Source organism: Cariama cristata, unplaced genomic scaffold, assembly GCF_000690535.1.
Source record: "Cariama cristata isolate BGI_N322 unplaced genomic scaffold, ASM69053v1 scaffold1559, whole genome shotgun sequence".
Classification (NCBI taxonomy): Eukaryota; Metazoa; Chordata; class Aves; order Cariamiformes; family Cariamidae; genus Cariama; species Cariama cristata.
Genome location: NW_009637182.1, coordinates 1 through 19,912, shown reverse-complemented (window position 1 = coordinate 19,912; position 19,912 = coordinate 1). Strand labels below are relative to the sequence as shown.

Sequence of the window (19,912 nt, the reverse complement as noted above, 5' to 3'; positions counted from 1 at the left end):
GAGGTGGAGGTCGAAGTTAATGATTCCTTGATGCGGTTTTTTGATCACTGCGCCAAGTTTGTAGCCTTGGTGGAAGAGAACGATGCGGCGATGTGCCAAGTGAGCGCCTTCAGAGAGGGGCCGGAGATGAGGAGGGTCTTGGAGAAGGTTGCGAGTGCCTTGTGTTTGCCGGTGGAGGAGCTCAACGCAGGTAACGAATGCCTGTTACAGATGGCTTCGGCTCCAAGTCTGGGTGAAAACAACTTCCAAGACATGTAGTTATGCCAAGTAAATATGCTGTAAATTGGAGACGCAGTCCCTAGTTAAATGTATGAGGCTGTAAACGTATATTGGTGTTGCAGTAATGAATGCTTCTTAGTCAGTAGTCAGAAGAAAAACACGTTTGAAAATATCTTTCCTGTACAGGAAATCAACTTTACCTTTGTTTGGATGGATAGAAGTGTTATTCTTTTGTTTCTGCCTTGTTGAGCAGGTGTAGTTTTGTAAAAGCTGTTACAATTCAAACGTACAAATAACCTCAGGAAAAGGTGGACCTGTATGTCTGTGCTGTAACTTCTCTTGTCCAGACTAGAAGTGCTAGGTTTCCCTGTGTGGTCAAGTGGTGGGGGAACCCCCCCAAATAGGTGTTGCTGTTGTTTCTAGCATGTCCCTAAAGCCACAGTCCCGAAGTTACAGCACACTGCTGTTCAAACTCAGCCACTAACGTGGAGGGTGAGTAGTGGCAGTCAAAGACTGCTCTGTGTTGAACAGACACATTTTCCCTTTGACTATTTTGTCCTTTGCGGTGATGAGGACGCAGTAGTGGTTGATACCTATAGCACGTACATCAGCAGACACGCAACATTTGATGTGAAATGCTATGGTTTCCCCCTCGTAGCAATGTAACGTGAAAAGCTTGCAGTCCAAAATTTGGGTTCTGTGCAATAATTCTGTTGAAAACTGCTTATTTTTGGTGCTTGGCTTTTGGACTGGCGATTATTTATTGGATTATGTTGTTTGCATTGATAAGTTGTAATTACATGTCATTTTAGAGGCAAGCTGAGAGAGAGTTTCTACTTGTGTAGCAGTGGTCTATCTTTTGTTTGGATTTATTGCAGATCTTGTTCAAGTGGCTTTTCTCACCTGCTCATATGAGTTGGCTATAAAAAATGTGACATCCCCATGGTGTTCACTCTTCAGTGAAGAAGATGCCAAGGTATGTGCTAAATGGGAGAGATATTTGAGAAGCCCTCAAAAGATCGTTAGTGTTCAGATGTAACTCTTTGCACGGTCAGAAGTTGTAAGTTGTGTGCCCCTTATTCTTCAACCTACTGAAGCACTTCTTTGGTCTCTGAAGAGCTCTGGGTTAATCAAGCAGCAAGACTGAAATATAAAATATCCTTCTCTATTCATACAAGTCCTGGTGCAGTCTGATTCATCCTGATTTAGAATTGTCTTTTTCTGTTTTACTTAGTTAATATGATGCTTTTATTTCTGTAACATCAAAAATGCTCTGGACAGCTTTGTTTTGCATACCATAATCATGTGATAAAATACCTTGATTCCAGAGGACATCAAATGAGGTCTTCTAGGTCCTCTAAGACTCTTTCTATATGGTGTTGGGGACTATCCAGATCTCTAGACCTAATGCCTGTTAATAAAGCTAGTAGAACCCAGATAAACGAGACTTACGTCAGTTCCTCTCCTTTCAAAAGTACCTGATGTACCCTTTGTTCAGTAAGTTTCCCCCCCGCCCCCTGAGCCTCTTAGAGAAACTGAGCACCCCTGGGAAAGAGGGACGACCTACGTAGATGGGTGGTTGGCTAAAGGATAGGCAATGGAGTTCGAAGTAAATGCTTTCCTCTCAAAGAGAAGCAGGGACACCACGGACTTCTACTGAGACCTGTGCTGTTCAATAGGTTTATAAATAACTTCGCAGTGAGGTGGGAAAGCTTCCTGATTACATGGAGTTACTTGGGATAGTAAGAATAGGAGGTGTTTGAGAGGCTTTGCCAGGGGACCCTGTGAGGGTGAATTGCACAGCAGTACAGTGGCAGATAGTGTTCACTGCGAAGTGATGCGTGTGGGATAAGATGTTGAAACTTCACATACGAGGTGGCTGTCTCTCAGATCCATTGTGCCACTGAGAAGTGAAATTTTCGTGGTATAGATCCATGAAAATGTCGGCTCAGCTACAGTAAAATTAATGAACAAAAATTTAAAAAACAACCTTAATGCTAGGAATTGTAAGAAAAGGAACAGAGAACAAAGAGAGTGTCATGTGCCCTCACGTAAATCCAAGGCGCAACTCTTTTTGAGATGTGTGCACATCTCTAGAATGTTAAAAGAGACAAACTTACTTAAACGTATGGGGTTGCTTCCATCTGAAGATTTTAACTAAGCTAAGGATCTTTGACCTTTGTAGGCAAAATCAGAAATGCTAAAAAAGTGGTGGATAGTGATTGTCTTGTCATGTGCAGTACCTAATGGGTACCAAATGAAGCTAGCAGCAGGCAGGTTCACAAGAGGCTGTTGTGTGTTTTGGTTTTGGATTTTTTAACGCAATGTGTAGCCAAGCCTCAGGGTACTATTAAGGCTGGAACTTGGTACGTTCAAAAGGGAGATTGGGTTATTGTGGGAGGGAAATGACTGAAGTCTGTTAAATTTGTAGAAAACCACCTTAGGGCTCAAAGCCCTCGGCTGAAAATTACTGGAGTCTGGGGAAGCGTGCCTGCTGTTTGCCCTAGGCCTGATTATGAGCGTGATCAGAGACAAGATGCTGAATTTGGTGGCTCTTTAGTTTGATCTATTGTGTCTGGTTTTATCCTGACACGGTTTCAACTGGAACCTTGATGTTTGTTTTATTTTTTTTTTGTGTGTCAAAGAATTGTTGACTTCGTGCAGTGTGTGGTAGCATCATTGCTCCAGGTTGTGAGGTTTTTATTTTCCCTTAGTGCTATAATAAAAACTTGTGAACTCTGTAACTTTAGGTACTGGAATACTTGAATGACCTGAAGCAATACTGGAAGAGAGGATATGGCTATGACATCAATAGTCGGTCCAGCTGCATTTTATTCCAAGATATCTTCCAGCATTTGGACAAAGCAGTGGAAGAGAGCAAAAGGTAAATAAAAAGCTTTTGTGCTTTGGCTGCAAGCTTTCTGATGTCAATCCTGAGTTGGATTTAATGTGAATAGAAGTTAAGTACTTTACTTCCAAACATAACAATGTTAGAGTTTGAGCAAGGAGAATTTTAATGGAGAGAATAAAATTTTGAATAGAGCAGTATTACTGTAAAGAGTATATATATATTTATTTTTTTCTTCCATCGATGCTCTTGTGCCCAGCTAATGTATTTCCGTCTTTTAACTTACTGATCCACGCAGGCCTTCGTGGGACAGGCAGCTACTGTGTCTGATAATGTTGTTCTCTTCTGTCACAGTTTGAGGAGAGACCATTGAGTTAAAACAATGAGGTTTTTGTTTAAAATGTCCTTGTTAAAAATAATTTGTGTGAAAATGGAAGACTCTGGGTTGAAAGCATCCCCATGGTACATTTTGTTATCTGATTACTTAAGCACTTCAGCATGGCAGTCTTTCTTTCTGCATGTGTTTGATTCGAGTCTCTTGCATTATTAAAGCCTTCTCTTCAGGTTAAAGGTGTTGAAATGTAATTATGGAAAAAAATGATTACAGATCAATCCAAACATTTAGTAATTCTAGACCAGAATAGGCCGTTGCTGGATCCAGGAGGCTGGGAGCAGTAACAGCAAACCAGCCTTGTTGTAACAAACCTGCTTCGTTACAGCTAGAGAAGGGCAGACTTTAGGTGATATGCTTGGTGTAAGAACGGGAAAAAGATGCTTTTGTCCTGCAGTCATTGTAAATGCCTTGATTTGTTGCATGAATCCGAAGTCAGTAGTTCAGCTGGCCAGTCTGAGAACTGTCTAGGGTATTTAGTTTCCCATCCTTATTCTCTTACAGCAAAGCTATGGTTTAGGAAAAACACTGTAGCTGTAGGAAGATATTAGGCCTTACAAGTAACTGTTAGTAGACTTGAAGATACAATAACCAGGCGTCTTCAAAGGATGGTGGTCTGATAAAGTGGTTTGTCTTCTTCTATAGCCGTGATTTGACAACAGTCATTTTGTGTCCGTGGAAGAATAATAGCAGTGGTACTCCATCTGCTGCGTTGCGCAGTCCTCGGAACTGCCTTTGTAGTGTCATGGATATAACCATCCCTATACTTCCTTAAAAACTAGAGGTGAGATGCCTGTGCTATTTTTGTGTATTTACTCCTGTGAGATGGTATCAGTCAGCAGTTGTGATTCAGTATCTGTTTGACATTGATCTTGTCTTGTGTGAATTGATACGATGGGAGAAGTAAAATAGGAATGAAACTGGGATCTGTAGGAAAAAAAGGCTTCAGTTACAGGTTGGGATGTTTGTGTCACAGATTTACCTGCATTTGCTTTCATGTGCTGGTAATTTTTTTGAGAGCTGCTGTAGGCTTAAATGCAGTGCCTTTGAATGAGAACTAATTTACTACCTGTGTGCATGTTCCTCATGCAAGCTGAGGAATTACAAATTCATAGTTTAGTGGTCAGTCACATGAACTAGTACCTTAGCAGATAAGTGTGGAAATGTTTATTAAAAGTACATGATATCAAGGATATGATGGTAAGATTGTATAAATGTGTGCCATTAAATACTTGACAGAAACCAATTTATACATAAATTTAACTTAAAACCAGCAAATTCAGCTTTGGTGTTGATATGTAAACATTAGTTACATGTGGTGGATGTTCTTGCATTCCTAGCATCCTTGGGACTTTATTTCTATATTCAGTGTATTAAAGTAGATTTACCTAAGACCCAGCAGAATGCTATGATTTTCTTTCTGAAATATCAAAGCTATTAATAAGTCACAGGTATTTGAGGCTGGCTTTACATATTTTTTTATATGGTAGCCCATTGGAAGACTTTTTTCCTTTTAGTTGGCAGACTGAAATTAGAAGTAGCGTTCACATTTTGGGTTGGAGAAATGATCCATAAAATTGATTATAACCATTTTATAGTAAAGACAGCAAAGAAGTTTTGTTCCTTTAAGAGTTTACTGACTGAGGATCCAAGTTGGATATTAACAGAGGTAGAACTGTACGTTTGGTCAGTTGAAGTGTAATTCTCGGTCAGTTGGCTTTTTTGCTGTTCTTTAGTGTGGGATGGAGAGAGAGAGAAACCCTGTGTTCATCACTGGAGCTCTGAGTGGTGCAGGAATGTTGAGGTCATGTTTAATGAAAAGGGGAGTTATCACTAAGTAAACAGTACTTGTACTGTTTATCTTAATTACTTCTGGGATTCACCTGGAAACTCACTGACCTGTCTGTTTTTAACAGTGTCAGCTTAGTATGTGATAAATGCATTGAAAATTTGCATTTGAGATGTGCACGTAGACTTTCCCAACACTTGCATCCAGATTAGTGCCTTGGTGCTGCTCTAATGATAACGTGGGCACAGAGCAGGGGCGTACAGAGTTGGAAATGAGAGCTGAGGGTGGGAGCCTACAGAACTCTGCTGCGTTGGGTGGCAGCAAGGGTCAGGAGCCTTTAGGAATCTCACCTCTGCTGTGCACCGGCCAGCAGAAAGGAGAAGCCTCTGTTCACTTTGCCGTGAATGGGTTAAAACTTGACAGTTGCAAACATAAAATAAGTTTGGCTTTGGGGAGGAGTTGCTGTGAATGATAGGTGGGCTGAAGGAAACAGTGATAGGAACCCCTCTACAGCCAAATTGACTTAAGAAATTGTGCTGTCAAATGATCACTCTGATGTCTGGAAATTTAAGGCTTCTGTGGGAGTCAGTGATACCTCTCATTTTGGTAGTGGTGGAGTCAAAGCAGTGGGTTATGCTAGATCACTGTTTATTTAAACTTCTTCATTGAATCCTTTCTTCAGCCTACTAGAGAACTAAATGAAAAATACATTAGGGCACGTATCGTTAACACCCAACTGAACAGATTGACACTCATGCTGCTGCAATTGCCTCTGTGCTGTGTCTGTCTACGAACAAAGAAAGAACCAGGAATGAAAAGATCAGGAAGAAGTGCAGGTTAACAGAAAACCAGGCAAGCAAGGCCCTTTAAGACCCCTCTGTCCTTCTGAAATCTGAGAAATGACTTCTAAATGGAGCCTGACTGATGGAAGGAGAGTGATCAGTTTTGTTTCCTTTTAGTGTAATTTACTCTTTGACCAGTGACAGCCTTTCAGTCCTTAAATTATATGCAGTAGTTGCAGCTGTCTCAACTGTGTACAAGATATCCCTGTAAGTTTAGTAATAATGATAATGAAAAAAAAGCTGTAGCTGAAAAAAAATTTATACCTATACTTCAGATTTATTGATCAGCAGTCACTAAGTTAGGAAACGGAGCAGACTCCTTGGGGAAGAGCAGGTGCCTGAGGCAGAGCACTAAAGGACAGAGGTAATTTCAGCCAATCTTTCAGTTTTAGCTGCGGAAGTTCAGTTGCAATCTCTGGAGTTTTCGTGTTGTGTTGCCACCACAGAGGGAAGCAGGTAGTGAGTTTATGCGTGTGTGTGAAGGATGGGGACCTTAAAAAATCTTGCAAAATTTAAAGCTGGGCGAGCAGTCTGTTTAGTCTGCGTCATCCTAAATGGGAACTGAAAGCTTCCCAAGTGCGTTGCCTTGCACCAAAGGAGCGTGTCACTCCGTTCCACAACGTAAGGTGGCAGCCTTAAAGCACTGAAGACTTGTGTGTGATCTGAATTTGGGTAACCCGGTGCACCTCAGAGTATGTGGAAATCTGCCGCTGTCCATGTAGTGGAACATCTTGGGTCTCTTGTGATCTAGAGAGCAGAGGTGCTGCTAACGCTTTTTCATCTAGGGAGAGAGACTTAGCCTGGATCCTGTGGCAGTATGAGGGTACAAATTAAAAAATATGCCTGCGTTAGTAGAAAATGTTTGGTTGTGCATATGCGTGTGCGTTGGTGTCTTTTTTTATAGTATTGTGCAACTTCAAGGCAACAGATTAAATACTTTTACAGAAGTTCATTACTCAGAAAATGAACCTTTGTGATCATAATGTGTCTTTTAGTGGAATATTGTTTCAATTTAGCGGTGTTTAACATTGATTTGTAACTGGCTGTTTGCTTAAAAAACTTAAGAACCACAAATTTACTTGCAGAGCATTATCTTTGCTCCAAGTTCTCCTTTCTTTCTGGAAAGCTTAGCTTGGGCTATCCAAAAGTAGAAAGGGAAGCATTTCTGTTTCAGCAAGAAGCCGAGGGATCTGGATTATCTGTTCAGCTCCAGGCTTGGCGGTGGAGAACAGTGTTGGCAATGCTGCATTTTGGTAGCATGCTTTAAGTATTTATATTCAACAGCTTTGTCCTGTTTTTGTTCGTAGTTGCAGCTGAATTAAAAAGAGAAGCCTTGCTTTTATTGTAACCCTGTTTCTTCCATGAAGTGATTCCTGACTTGGCAATTTGATGGCTCACTGGACTTAGTTGCCTTGTTAAAGCTCACTTTTCTTCTGGGGAAAATATCTTCTACTGATTAGTCTATCCTTAAGAAAATGATGGTGGCAATAAATATTACGTGTTGCTAATTAGTCCCACCTTCAATTTGCAGTGCAAAAGTTTCAGATATTTTTAGGATCTTTCATCGTATGAATTTCAATAGAATTCTTGGTTTAAACTATTAAGCAATAGTCTCTTCTGTGTAGGTCTTGCTGTACAACAAGGTGGTTTTGAAGGCTGTGAAAGGGATTTTCACTATATCAGTGCTTTTGTCAACTGTCCCCATCCAGACAGCAGTTGGATAAGTGTTGGAATATCTACTCAGGAACTTGGGTCTGATGTTGAATTTATCAATAGTTGTATTAGTGACCACCTACTGTTAGCACACCCATGCATGGACCCTATTCTTCTGCACCCTCAGTAGCAATAAAATATAAATGTCTGATAAAGGTTAGTTTTTCAGTAGAAAGCATCTACTCCTTGAGACCTTACCACAGTCACAGTGGGCCTTTCAGGACTACATTCCTCTGTACCAGCTTGTAAGGAATGTCATGGTCATATTTCTAGGGAGAAGTTGGAGGCCAGGACTCTCTTCCAGCCACATTTTCTTAATTAGCAGGAAAAAAATTGTCACTAGAATTGGGTATAAGATTAAACCAGGTGATTTGTGGTACTGAAATGACATACTTGGGCAGCTGTCTTAGTCCATAAAGCACTTTATTTTTGTGAAGAGATAAGAATTGAACTTTTCCCAAGTCTTCCTGCTACAGATAGAAAATACAGAGTCAGGCTATGCAACTATGTGCCAAAGAAGCTAATGGGGAAATACTTGTCACTGAGCTGTTGGGTTTTCCCCTCACTGGAACCTGGGCCTTACTGAAGGCGTCCCTGCTCTCGGTAAAACTGCCAGGTAGCAGTACGTGTGCGTGCATATTCACTTGCAGTTGTGCTACTATGCAATAAACCTTGAGAGGCTGCTCTTAGCAGTCTGTGTTTGTTTAAACAGTTAGAAAGTGTCCAATTAACCAAAGCTGTGGTATTTAGAGACACTTCAACCTCAGGGTGTAGAGGAGCAATCAGTGAGTATCACCTTACCTCAGAAGAAGCATTGAGTTCTTTGTGGCTTATATGTCGGCTACAGCTAGTGGCCAAAACTTACTATGTTTTTTTTTCTTTTTTTCCCCCTACCACCCCCCCCGCCTCACCTAACATGGCGCTGATGTTAGGAATACCCTCAGATTTGATGGGGGCCCCCCATTCCTCCTCAAGAGGCACATCTGATCTGTGTGTTGCTCGGGACTGCCAGCTCAACCCCATTGCTCACTGGCTTCTTGCCTTGTTGGCATGCTGAACTTGGGAGAAGAAAAGGGGAACACGAAAGGCAAAGGGTTGCAGGAGGAAGCCCCTGTTGCTGCAGCAGAGGGTATGAATCTGTAGGAAAACTGTACATAGAAGGAATAAGGATGTGCATTGCTTTTCAGGTTTCTGTGAGATGTCCAAGTGAACCTTATATCTGTGATTTGGGAGTGCTGTCCTGCCAACAGGAACTGTGTGTGTTGATGAGAAATCCATGTATTTTGGCAGTTAATGCAATACAAAGCTGCTAATCTTAGAAAAAACCCCAAAATCTTAACAACTGCACACTTCATCAGGAGTGGATTTGAAAATTGGTTGCGGCACACTTTAAGGATATCGGCTATTTGTTAAAGCTGTTTTAGACTTTTTTCTTCTAGCTTCAGGTATTTAACAAATCTACCTTTCTTGCTTGTGAAAGAGAAAATGAAATGCCTGTTATTACTTGCACTGTTTGAACAGATTGCCATAAGGCTGTGGAAATTGAGAGGTATGCTTTAGGCAGCCGTCTCAATATTTAAAGTATGTCGCTGATGACTGAAAATACTCATCTGGCTGCACGTATACTTTGCAAAATATTTGGTGGCTTCCTCTGAGAGTAAGCAAGTTCAAGGTATTAAAAAAAAAACCCCAAAAAACTAAACCAACTTATTTGGATTTGAACATAGTTCAAGATCAAATGAAGGTCATCTTTGTAGTTATACCAGGCTAAGCCATAAGGTAAACAGCTTAATTTGCCAATTTATTGGTAGCTTTTACTGTTCCGTGTAATTTGCAGGTCAGTTCACAACACAATTGATAACCTTTCTGTAGTCATTTACTACTGTGCCCTAATAACTCCTTTTAAACATATGACTCAGTACAAAAGAATTCAATATATGGTCTAAAAACAATTAACTGTTCAAAACTATCTTTTTATAGTATGTACAAAGGGAACAGAGCACAAAGCTTCCACGTAAGCGGTAGGAATTATGTAATTGGATTTAAGAAAAAAAACCCTTTCGCTCCGATCCAAATTTTTCTGTCATTTCTTTTAATAAAACTTCTTGGTTGGCACTGGGATGCCATATTTGCACGGTGCAGGTTCTTGGCTTGCTGTGTGCAGGCTCAGGATGTCCTACGTCCCTTGGTGGGAGTCGTAAACCAGTGTGTTTGATCACCCACCCAGTAGCCGAGCAGCTCCAAAGGAGAATCAGGGCTATGACATGTAGACATGTAAATGACATTATTTGAAGTGCAGGGCGGTTTGTAGCCAGGTACATATTACGTGGGCTTACTTTGAGGGATGAATTGGTTCTTGCAGAGCCAGGTCAGAGGCATTGGTACTGTGCTCATTGGAGGGTCCCTTTCTCAGAGGGCGTGGAGGTGTGGGTGGCTCTGTGTGGCTTTGTATGGGACCACGTCAGGGCTGTCCCCATTGTGTCCTCTGGTTTTTTGGGGTACTGGGAGAGCCTGTGATGAAAGCTTTTGGACTAGGTGCTTGTCACCTCATCTGCTAGTTACATAGTGATATATAACTTACAAAAAAAAAAAATTGCTTGACTTCAGTATATCTGTTCAGAGAGAACAATTACATGGGGGGTGTGTGTGTGTGATGGGTAAACTGATCCCTGTAATAAGATGTTCCTGTATTCAGAGAACAATGTGCTGGCTGTACATTTCAATAGACCACGAGGTTTACACTAGTACACCTGAAAAACATGCAGGTCTTCATTGATTTCATTTCCAGAAAATCGGAGAAATGGGATGACTTTTGCTGATAAACTGTAAAGGTCTCAAACAGCAGCTCTGTATCATATTGTGTGGTTGGTTTTGATAGCTCCATCTTTCAAAGATGGGACTTCTGACATGATTAAAGGATGCTTTTGGGGAAACCAGGTGGAGATGTGAAATTCTCCATAGGTCTTTGTAGCACGTTCAGCAGCATCCCTGTGTCTGCATTTCTGAAGTGTGTGTGTGTTTGCTGACTTCTCGCAGATACTTGGGCAGTGCAGGGGACCTCCCCTGGGAATGTATCTTTTCATGCCTAGAACTAGATAGTTAAAGTGTTGCTTGTGCCTTTCAAACCTCCTAGAACATACTTAATCTGACATTAATTACCTAATACTTGCTTGCTCAGGATTGCTCTGAAAAGATATCTCAGCAACTTTTATAGAGTCATGTCCTTTTATCTAAGGAATTAAAAAGCCAAGCGAAGTAATACCTAGGCAACTAACACACAAATGAACTGATCTAACCAGTATTCACCTTGAGCAGGAAGGGTTTGACAAATGGCGTCACCCTCTTCATTCGGTTTTGGCTCATGATAGTTCAACATTTAGCATCAGCACGATGCTGATGCAGTAACGCATTCCATCTCCGAGGTCCATAAGAACAAGAGAGGTGGGATCGATCAGAAAAGAGCCTTTGAAACTGCAGAAGCTCTGAAGTGAAATGCAGTGAAGCCTAGTTAGCTTTGGGTGCTTAACTCTTGTGGGAGCTGTTGCCTTTTAATCGGAGTTTTAAATGAGTTTTATGTAGTCTTGTAAGCTTTTCAAGTTTGCCTTTGCCATGAGTGAGCTCACGTATGTCCTTGTTGGGGGGAAAAAAAGAAAATGTTTATCTTGTCAGTATTTGGTGGTGGCATTTTGTTGGTACTGAGTCTGGAAATGAATGAGCGCAGCTGTCTTCTGTTCTGCTATTTCAGGTAGAAGTTTTGTCAGGTGAGGACTTAATACTGATTGACTGGGGTTTTTTGGGTTGGTGGGTTTTTTGCCTGCTTCCCACTGGTAATAACACTGAGCAACACCACTGTTAAGTATTTCTGCTGCCCTCTGAGTCCTACCGCTGCCACTGTGTTCCCTGATCTCTTCTGTTTCATTGTAGATTTAGGGTTCCTCCAGCTGTTTTTTTAGCCATAAATCACAGGGGGAGGTGGGAGGGATGGAGAATTCATCCTGTAGCTGAAAATAGAGGTTTTCGAGTCCTTTGTCCTGGCTTTTGTATTGGGGAGAAGGACAGAATGTAGTCTAAGCTTGCTTGTTTAGCAGTTCTTAAAACTTTTATTTTGTTTGAAGTTATTGGAGAGATTTTTTACATGAGGTTTCAAGGTTGATCAGTTAAGCTTTGCTGTAGGAAATGTTTCTTCTTATCCCACTATCTCCTGGGGTTTGGGTTATCTCTAGTTTGTATTGGGGAGAAGGACAGAATGTAGTCTAAGCTTGCTTGTTTAGCAGTTCTTAAAACTTTTATTTTGTTTGAAGTTATTGGAGAGATTTTTTACATGAGGTTTCAAGGTTGATCAGTTAAGCTTTGCTGTAAGAAGAAACGTTTCCTACAGCAAACCCCAGGAGATAGTGGGATATCTCTAGCTGAAAGTCACATTGGTGCTTAGGAAATAAACTTTGCTTAAAAGAAAGTTCACTTCTTCTGTATCTAAAGTGATAATATCAGTAGTTCTAGGAAGAGTAGGAATGGTCTGCTTTTGAGGGTGGGTGAGCTGATGCAGAAGGTTCAGGGTTAAAACCCAATCTGCTGAGACTAAGGAGAACTAGAATTTGCCTGAATGATAAATCCCATGTCTGTGCTTCTCCACGGTCCCTCTTCTGCATGGTGAGACTTAGCTTTCGGGGTTGTGCTGATGAATTGTTCAGTAACTTCTTCATTTTCAGCTGTGGTCAGATTTACGTAGAAGGTTATAGTGACTGATTCGGTAGCTGAAGTTGACACATCTCTTCAGTGAACCCTGCTCGTGTTCTGCCTAGTGACAGTCACTTCTGCTCATTTGGAAGTGCCCCGTAAAATGGACGTGAAACCAATCGCCAGCAGTCACTTTCAGACAAGCTCTTAATATTTTATGGCAAAGTTTTATGCAGTGTCTTCATCTCCCTTTAAAGTCGGAAACAAAATTCTCACACCCCCCTTACTGATCAGTGTGCTTTCCCAAATAATTTACTACTAAATAAAAGGGAGGAAAAAAGTGAATTGAGATCATTAGCAGTTGCCAGAGTATGATGTTGAGAACTTTGTCTGATGCTTCCACGTGATGCTGAGTCATTAATCAATCGTAAAGAAGATTGAGTGTGGAAACCTCAGGCCTTCTGTTTAATATTTTATTAACCTGTGCTACTGTTTTGAATTTATCAGTGTCTAGTTGATTGTGCTTTGCGCTCCTGTCTTTACTTTATCAGAAATAGTAGGGGTAATAGTAACCTTTGCCTTTGTGCATACTCTGAAGAGGCGATCTTTCATTATTTTCCCCGTAATTAAAAATATTACTGTTGCTGTTTTAACCTTGATGGTGATTTTTATTGCTGTTGTTAGATGATATGAAACCACATCTGAACTGGAGTTCCTTGTTGAGAGACCAAACAGGGAGTGCGACCCCAGAGACCAAACAGGGAGTGCTTGAACGGTCTTAGAAATCAGATATCCAGCACTGGTGAGAAACCAAGTATACTGCATTAAAGAGGCTGTTGAAAACTCAGGATTCTGTTGTATAAGGAAATGGTTTTAATTCTTGTTAAAATAATACTGTGAGATAGCTGTGAGTGGGAGAGGTTTTTCTCTCCCACGGTGGTTTGGTCTGTTGGCATGAGGATTTAATGAGACTAAAGCAGGTGAAATAAAAACTCAAGTTAAAGTGAGAATGAGCGCCTTGTTTATTCCTTCTTTTGTCTTCATGAGATTTTCTTTCCTTGTTCTTTAAAACTTGTGTGTGCATATGCTGTAATTTGTTTCCTCTTTTGAAAACTTATGCTGTGCTAGTTTTTTTAAAGAAGTTAACTGTATTTTTTGCAATTTACTTCCATTTCAAAATTCCTGCTAGCGTCAGCTGGAAAGTAAAGCCAGACCTTGCCTAAAGCCAGTGCTGATAGCCAGAATGTTAACTTTTTTTTCTTAGCAGCTCTGAAACCTTTCTTGGGAGGTGGGGTGGGTATGTGAAATCCACTCCTTGTGGAGTGAATAGTGTGTATGTAACACTTGTTTTGGAGATGTTAGCAGCATATTTACATTACTAGCTTCCTTGCTTAGTAAACTATAAAATACAGACCACCATGTTTGGAGGCAGAGGTGCAGCTGGGATGAAATGAAAATGTGCCAGGTTGCTAGAGCTGGGTGATATTCCTCCAAGAGGGCTAAAAGAACTTGCATGAAATAGCTGAAATAACAGCCAGTGCATGTTGGGTTTCAGCCGAGAAGCTTGTGGGGGCTGGCAGGTGTGATAATTTAAAAGGAAATAATTTAAATAAGGGGAAAATGAAAAAAAAAAAAAAGCAGCTCCAGGAAAGAATCAGAATTACAGGCCAACCTAGTAGAAATAGCGATTGAGACTAGCATTGAAAGCACCTTGATGAATATGATATACCAGAGTAGTGTCATTGTGGGTCCTTTGAAAGGAAAATGTATGTCTTAGAGCTCTTGGGAAGGATCAGCAAGGGTACGAATAGGGTGATCTAAGGAGACACAGTCATGATTTCCAAACATCTTTCAACAGGTTTCCTTATCAAAAGAAATTGAGCAGCTGAGGTTAAGAGCAAAGGTCTTTAAATGGTTTTAAAAAATTGATAAAAATGCAGGAAATGAAGGGTAAGGATAGCTGATTGATTTCCCCCCGGCAGAGGCAGGTCACTGGTGGAGGTAGACCTGCAAGGATCTGGGCTGCTCAGCATGTTGTAAATGACCGGGAAAAAGAGCTGAGATGTTAAGTGTCATTGCAAATGCAGCACTTCTAATCAAGATAAGTTAAATTGTTCCTACTAGGAGGATTGTAAAAGGACCTTGTGAGACTAACTGGGCTTGAGAATTGCAGATCTGTGAAGTAAGCCACATGGTAAAAATGATCTTTTATTATTAACTGGCAGGCAGAATCTGGGATAACTTCCTGCTCGGGAGTTGAGTTTTGAGGTGGTTATAGTTGTCTGGAAGTATCTCGAACTTCTGTAAGCTAGCTAGAAAAGGTGTTAGATGTTGTGAATTAAAAAAAAAAACAGAGCATCATGGATTTATGATGCAGCTTACTGGCTTGAGTATTGTGCATTTCTAATACTCTGATCTAAAAGGATATAGCTCATTTGGAAGAATTGTGGAATGATTAAAGTAGGATTTCTCAACTTGGAAAGTTGGACGTAGAAAGGATTAAATGGTACATAGCATCTACAAATAGAAAAAATTAAGAGCAGCGTGAAGCTGCGCAACTTTTTGCCGCAGGATGTTGTGCATGCTAGAAATGTACGTGGATTTAAGGAGAGATTTGACAGAGGAAAGATTCACTGAGAGATCCTACATCACACAGAAGCCACATCTGGCCCAGGAGATGTCAGAGCTGGAATTCACAGGAGGTCAAGGAAATAACCGTCTGCCTTCTTCTATAGGCATGTGGTTTTTGCTGCTGTTCCTATTTGTTGACCAACGGGAGGGATGTGAACATGTCCTAAAACCTAAAAATACTTCCCTGAAGGTGTGTGTGAAGGGGGAGGATATAAATGAACTCCTCAAATGAGTAAGAGGAGGGAGCAGAGAATGGAGGGGGAAGAGAAAGGGGTCGAAGGATCAAAAAGGTGTAGAATTTTAAAATGAGGAAGAGGTTATAAACAACAAGGGTAGAAATGTAGGTGAAACCACTGATTTTTGGAGGAGCTGGAAAAGGGGCTATGGTGAATGTACACCTCTTGGTGCAGCCAAGACATGGGTGGGGAAAAAAAAGTAAGGTCCTCCATACAGAACCTTTCTGTGGTTTGATGCTCCTTTTGAACAGGAAACAGAGGCAGGTTTCTGATACTATTTTTTAGTGGTGTTTTGCCTGAGGGGAGAGTATGTGTATACATGTCTAAGGTGTAGAGCGAGAAGAGCTGCAGGCTCCCCAGGGAGCAGAAGGGTGCGAGGTGTGTTTCACAGACATGGCTATATAGAGCTGGTAGTACAGAGCCCATCCTGTGCCCATCCTGAATTCCTGCTTATCTGATCAAAGTTCGAATGAACAGGCAAGTCCCCAGTTAACCATTTTTCAGTTGCTTCAGACTTTAGGTTGGAACGGAGGAAACGCCTCCTTTTGGGGCCAATCAAGATGTGCCTTATCTGTGGGTGGATTTTACTGGCAGCTGGAACGTTGCCAAACATCACCTCTTGTCTCCTGAAAGCTAAATGTGTATTTACATGTGGTGGAACAAGTCACCTGGGCTTCTGAGTGCCACTTGGAGATAGTCCCAAAAAACCATCATCCTTCTCTGGAGCAAGGGGCAGATTTTCCTCTTGGCTGATGTTTCCTCATGCAGCAAGCCAGCCCTTACCTTTCCTTTGGTTGAACAATGTGTAATCTTTTGTTGCACAAACCGCCTTTGTTTTAAGCTTTGTTTGTGGTGTGAATCAGTGACTTAATTTGCTGGCCTAGTGCTGAGGGAGTATAATCTTCTTTTTGACTAGTTGGTATTCTTGAGAATTAGTAATAGCAGTAGTCCTACTTACAATTTGGACTAGTACATTGTGGAGGGACAAGAGTTTTCCTCCAGTTCTTCAGACTAAACTTTGGTAAATGCTGATGTACCTTCCAAACAGCTGAACTGTATTGGGGGTGGGGGGCAGAATGGGCAGTATTTTACTATCAAATTATTATTCTTGTTCTAGCATGATACGCAGTTAAAACTATTGGTGGTCATAGAGGTAGGCAGGAAACACTCTTTAAAATCCTGCCCTGGTGGTTGTATGCCAGGGAGGGAAGCAGTTTGTGTGCCAAATCAGTAATTTGTTTGCTTGTATGGGCAATCATGTGGTTGTAGTTAGGTCAGAGGGTAGTAGGGGTTTACTGTGGTTTCTTCATGTGCCAGTAAGTTTGTACTTGGACTTAATTTTAATCTTGAATCCGAATTGTCACTTATCCTTTATTGCAGCAGTCGGAAAAAGTTTTAGATCCTCAAATCTAGCAAAACTAATGCTGAAAACTTTAGAACTTGCCAGGTCTAAAATGATGATAACGTGGGGGCTTCTCTTTGCACCTTGGATTAATTTAGGCAGAAGTTTATTAAAAAGACCTAAAAAATTCTGTGTCATTTGAATTATTTAGAATAGCTAAAGGAAAAGGGGTATGTTTTAATAATAAAATCATTGGTCTTTGAAGTGGATTGTGTCCTGGATGATCTCACTTAATAGTTCATCATGCTTTGTCATTCAGATACTTTTTGCATCTGCCAGGGAACAATAACAAAAAAAAATTACTGACTCTAATCAATCTTATTAAACACAGCTCAGTATCGTGGGAAAAACACTTGTATTTTAGCTGTAGGTTTGTACTAAATCAAATCTGTGAAACATATGGTAAAAATTTTATTTGGCTTTAAAAAAAGAGTCTCAAGGAGTTTTTCCAAACAGTCCATGATGTGGGAATGGCTATATGTATTTGCAATGGATCTGTGTTAACAGAAATAATGAGTTACTGCGATGGCCTCGAGCCTTCTCACGTGCTGACGATGGAAGGGGACTCCGTCACGTCCGATGAAGGGCTTGACTTGGTTTGTATGCTAACAAAGCCTTGGCTTGGTGATTTGCTGCCCTTCTCTCAAATTCCTGATGGGAGGAGGCAATGCTATTTAGAAATCTTATATTTAATCCAAAACCAGTATATTAACTGTAGCGTGATCACTGGATCTTCCCATACCTGGGAAGAGCACAAGTGACTAGGTTCACGCAAGGAGATGTACTGAGTATATGGACGTACACCATTAATCGTGCTTCGTGCTTTTGTTTACCATATTTCTGTTAGGCTCTAGCTGTAGCCTAACTACATTTATTGCAATTTCTTACATTTTCTGTAAGAGCCAATACCTTAAATTGGGACAAAATTTAGGAAGTTGAATGCTTTAAAAAAAGTCTGTAATATATTGAAATTCCCAAACAGGTTTTTATCGGGCATTGGAGTAAAACAATATCGAAGTCTACTTCTTTAAGCCTTCATTGCTGACAGCTGTGCAATATATTGGTACGTTTGTTTTAAAGCACAGGCGCTTGCTCATCCTTTGTGCTTTTTTTTCTTTTTTAGTTCAAAACCCATTTCTTCACCTTTGATTGTACAAGTTGGACATGCAGAGACACTTCAGCCACTGCTTGCCCTTATGGGTTTCTTCAAAGATGATGAGCCTCTCAAGGCAAACAATTACGTCAGACAAACACATCGGAAATTTCGCAGTGGCCGGATTGTGCCTTATGCAGCCAACCTGGTATTTGTGCTTTACCACTGTGATCAAGTGAAAACCTCTAAAAATGAGTATCAAGTGCAGATGCTGTTGAATGAAAAGCTGATGTCGTTTCATCACTCAAATGAAACCATCTCTACTTATGCAGACCTCAAGGACTATTACAAGGACATCCTGGAAAACTGCCACTTCAAAGAAGAATGTGAATTACCAAAAGTTAACATTACTGCTGTTGACGAACTTTGAGGGAATGAAATGGAGCGGGTGTTCTGCATAATTGATCTCGGTTCTGTTCAACAGACGTTGTGAACAAGCACTTTTGAGGATTTGCTGCTGCTGCGTTGACTTTCTAAACTTGTGGATTTGATGGGTTGTCTCATGCACTGTTTGTTACATAAGCAAAATTACAAAAACAAATGCTGTAACAGGGATATTGCTGAGCATTTGTAACAAATACGTGATGCAAGATGAAGCGTATCTGTATGTTTATATGCACGAATAAGTAATTTCATTGGTCATTCCTCTTATGAATGTGCCATTGATGGATTTAAGAGCTGGGGCAACTTATCAGTGCTGAAGGTGATTGGACTGATTCAGTATTGCTTTGTGCTGCCTGTTTTGCTAGCTACTGTTTTCCTGTGGCAGGCATGAAATAATTCAAATTCATGAACTTTTCTGCTCCTTTTCCTGAGCTTCTAGGAAGGAGAGGGTACATAGTCCTTCTTCACAGCTGCCCAGCTTCTGCTTGGACAGCACCATGGGAACTTCTTCTTAGGCATTTAAAGCAGGAGAAGTTGCAGTGTTCTTGCATGCATTATCTGTCTGAAAAGGGTCCAGGTGTTAAGTCTTGAAGTCATCATTGACCCTTTGCACATAGTGAGTTAGCCTCCAGGGTAAGTAACTTATCTTTAAAAAGAAGTTTAAAAAAAGAAAAGAGTGAGGGAGTGGGAAGTAGCCACTCTTCCTTTACGGTGCTCTGAGAGTTGTAGCAGTTCTTCTCTAATCTGGTGTGTCCTTTCACTTGACACCATCAATTTCTTGTGTTAAAGGTTTGGGCTAGGGCATTCAGGTCAGGCTCTGCTACTGCTATGAACATCTTGGCCCTGTCCAGGTGCTGACAGTTTTCCTAGCAACTCTGGTTGAAAGGGAGCTCTGGAGGCCTCCAGTCCAGCCTCCTGCTTGAAATGGGATTGTTGCTAACTCTAAATCCAGGCAGGTTTTGGACTGTAAAAAGTATCTGTCTGAGACTTTGACTTCTGCTAGCTTTAAGGCACCAAACATGGTGTCACTTACATAGGCCTTATACATCTGATGTGCCACCTTGTTCTTGAAGTGAAGCTGGTTTTAAAGAAATTAATTGCATACCAGTACTGGTGATCTCTTAAGGCAACTGCATTTAAAGTAGGTTCACTTGCTACTGAAAGTTGGAAAGTATTTTAGAGCTCTGCAGTGTGGCAGAAAAAGGAAAAATGAAGATAAATGTCTGAAATGCAGTAAGTCAGATAAAAATTCCTTCATCACCCAGGAGAGAATGGTGCTGTGAACAAGTTGCCCCAAAGCAAATGAGGGTGTGGATTTATAGTGCTGGTAGCTCTTGACGTGCATGCTCACACCCTGTAATGAGTGTTTCGGAGCTCACCCCATAAAGTGAGGTGTAGTTTGCTGTGTTTACTGGGGAGAGGGGTGAAAGGTTGGTATAAGCGATTACCACAGAGCCGGTCAGCCTCACCTCCATCCCTGGTAAAGTGATGGAGCAGCTCATTCTGGGTGTCATCTCTAAGTAAGTGGAGGAAAAGAAGGCTGTCAGGAGTAGTCAACATGGATTCACCAAGGGGAAGTCATGCTTGGCCAAGTTGATAGCCCTCTACAATGGCATGACTGGCTGGG

At 41.1% G+C, this 19,912-nt stretch overlaps 1 protein-coding gene across 1 annotated transcript; it reads left to right on the top strand.

The window, feature by feature from the left end:
• The first annotated feature begins 6 nt into the window (after positions 1-6).
• On the top strand, positions 7-18,392 carry MINPP1 (multiple inositol-polyphosphate phosphatase 1). The gene is made up of 4 exons (XM_009708175.1): positions 7-190; positions 1,098-1,195; positions 2,970-3,103; positions 17,872-18,392. Exons 1-4 carry the CDS (start codon positions 31-33, stop codon positions 18,269-18,271), a joined length of 792 nt encoding a protein of 263 aa, XP_009706477.1. The 5' UTR covers positions 7-30; the 3' UTR covers positions 18,272-18,392.
• The last annotated feature ends 1,520 nt before the right edge of the window (positions 18,393-19,912 follow it).

Excerpts from the sequence above, each read along its gene's own strand:
- MINPP1 (XM_009708175.1), top strand. The coding sequence starts at position 31 with ATGCGGTTTTTTGATCACTGCGCCAAGTTTGTAGCCTTGGTGGAAGAG. Across the intron at positions 1,196-2,969 it reads TCAGTGAAGAAGATGCCAAG|GTACTGGAATACTTGAATGA; the intron begins GTATGTGCTAAA and ends CTGTAACTTTAG. Across the intron at positions 3,104-17,871 it reads GCAGTGGAAGAGAGCAAAAG|TTCAAAACCCATTTCTTCAC; the intron begins GTAAATAAAAAG and ends TTTCTTTTTTAG.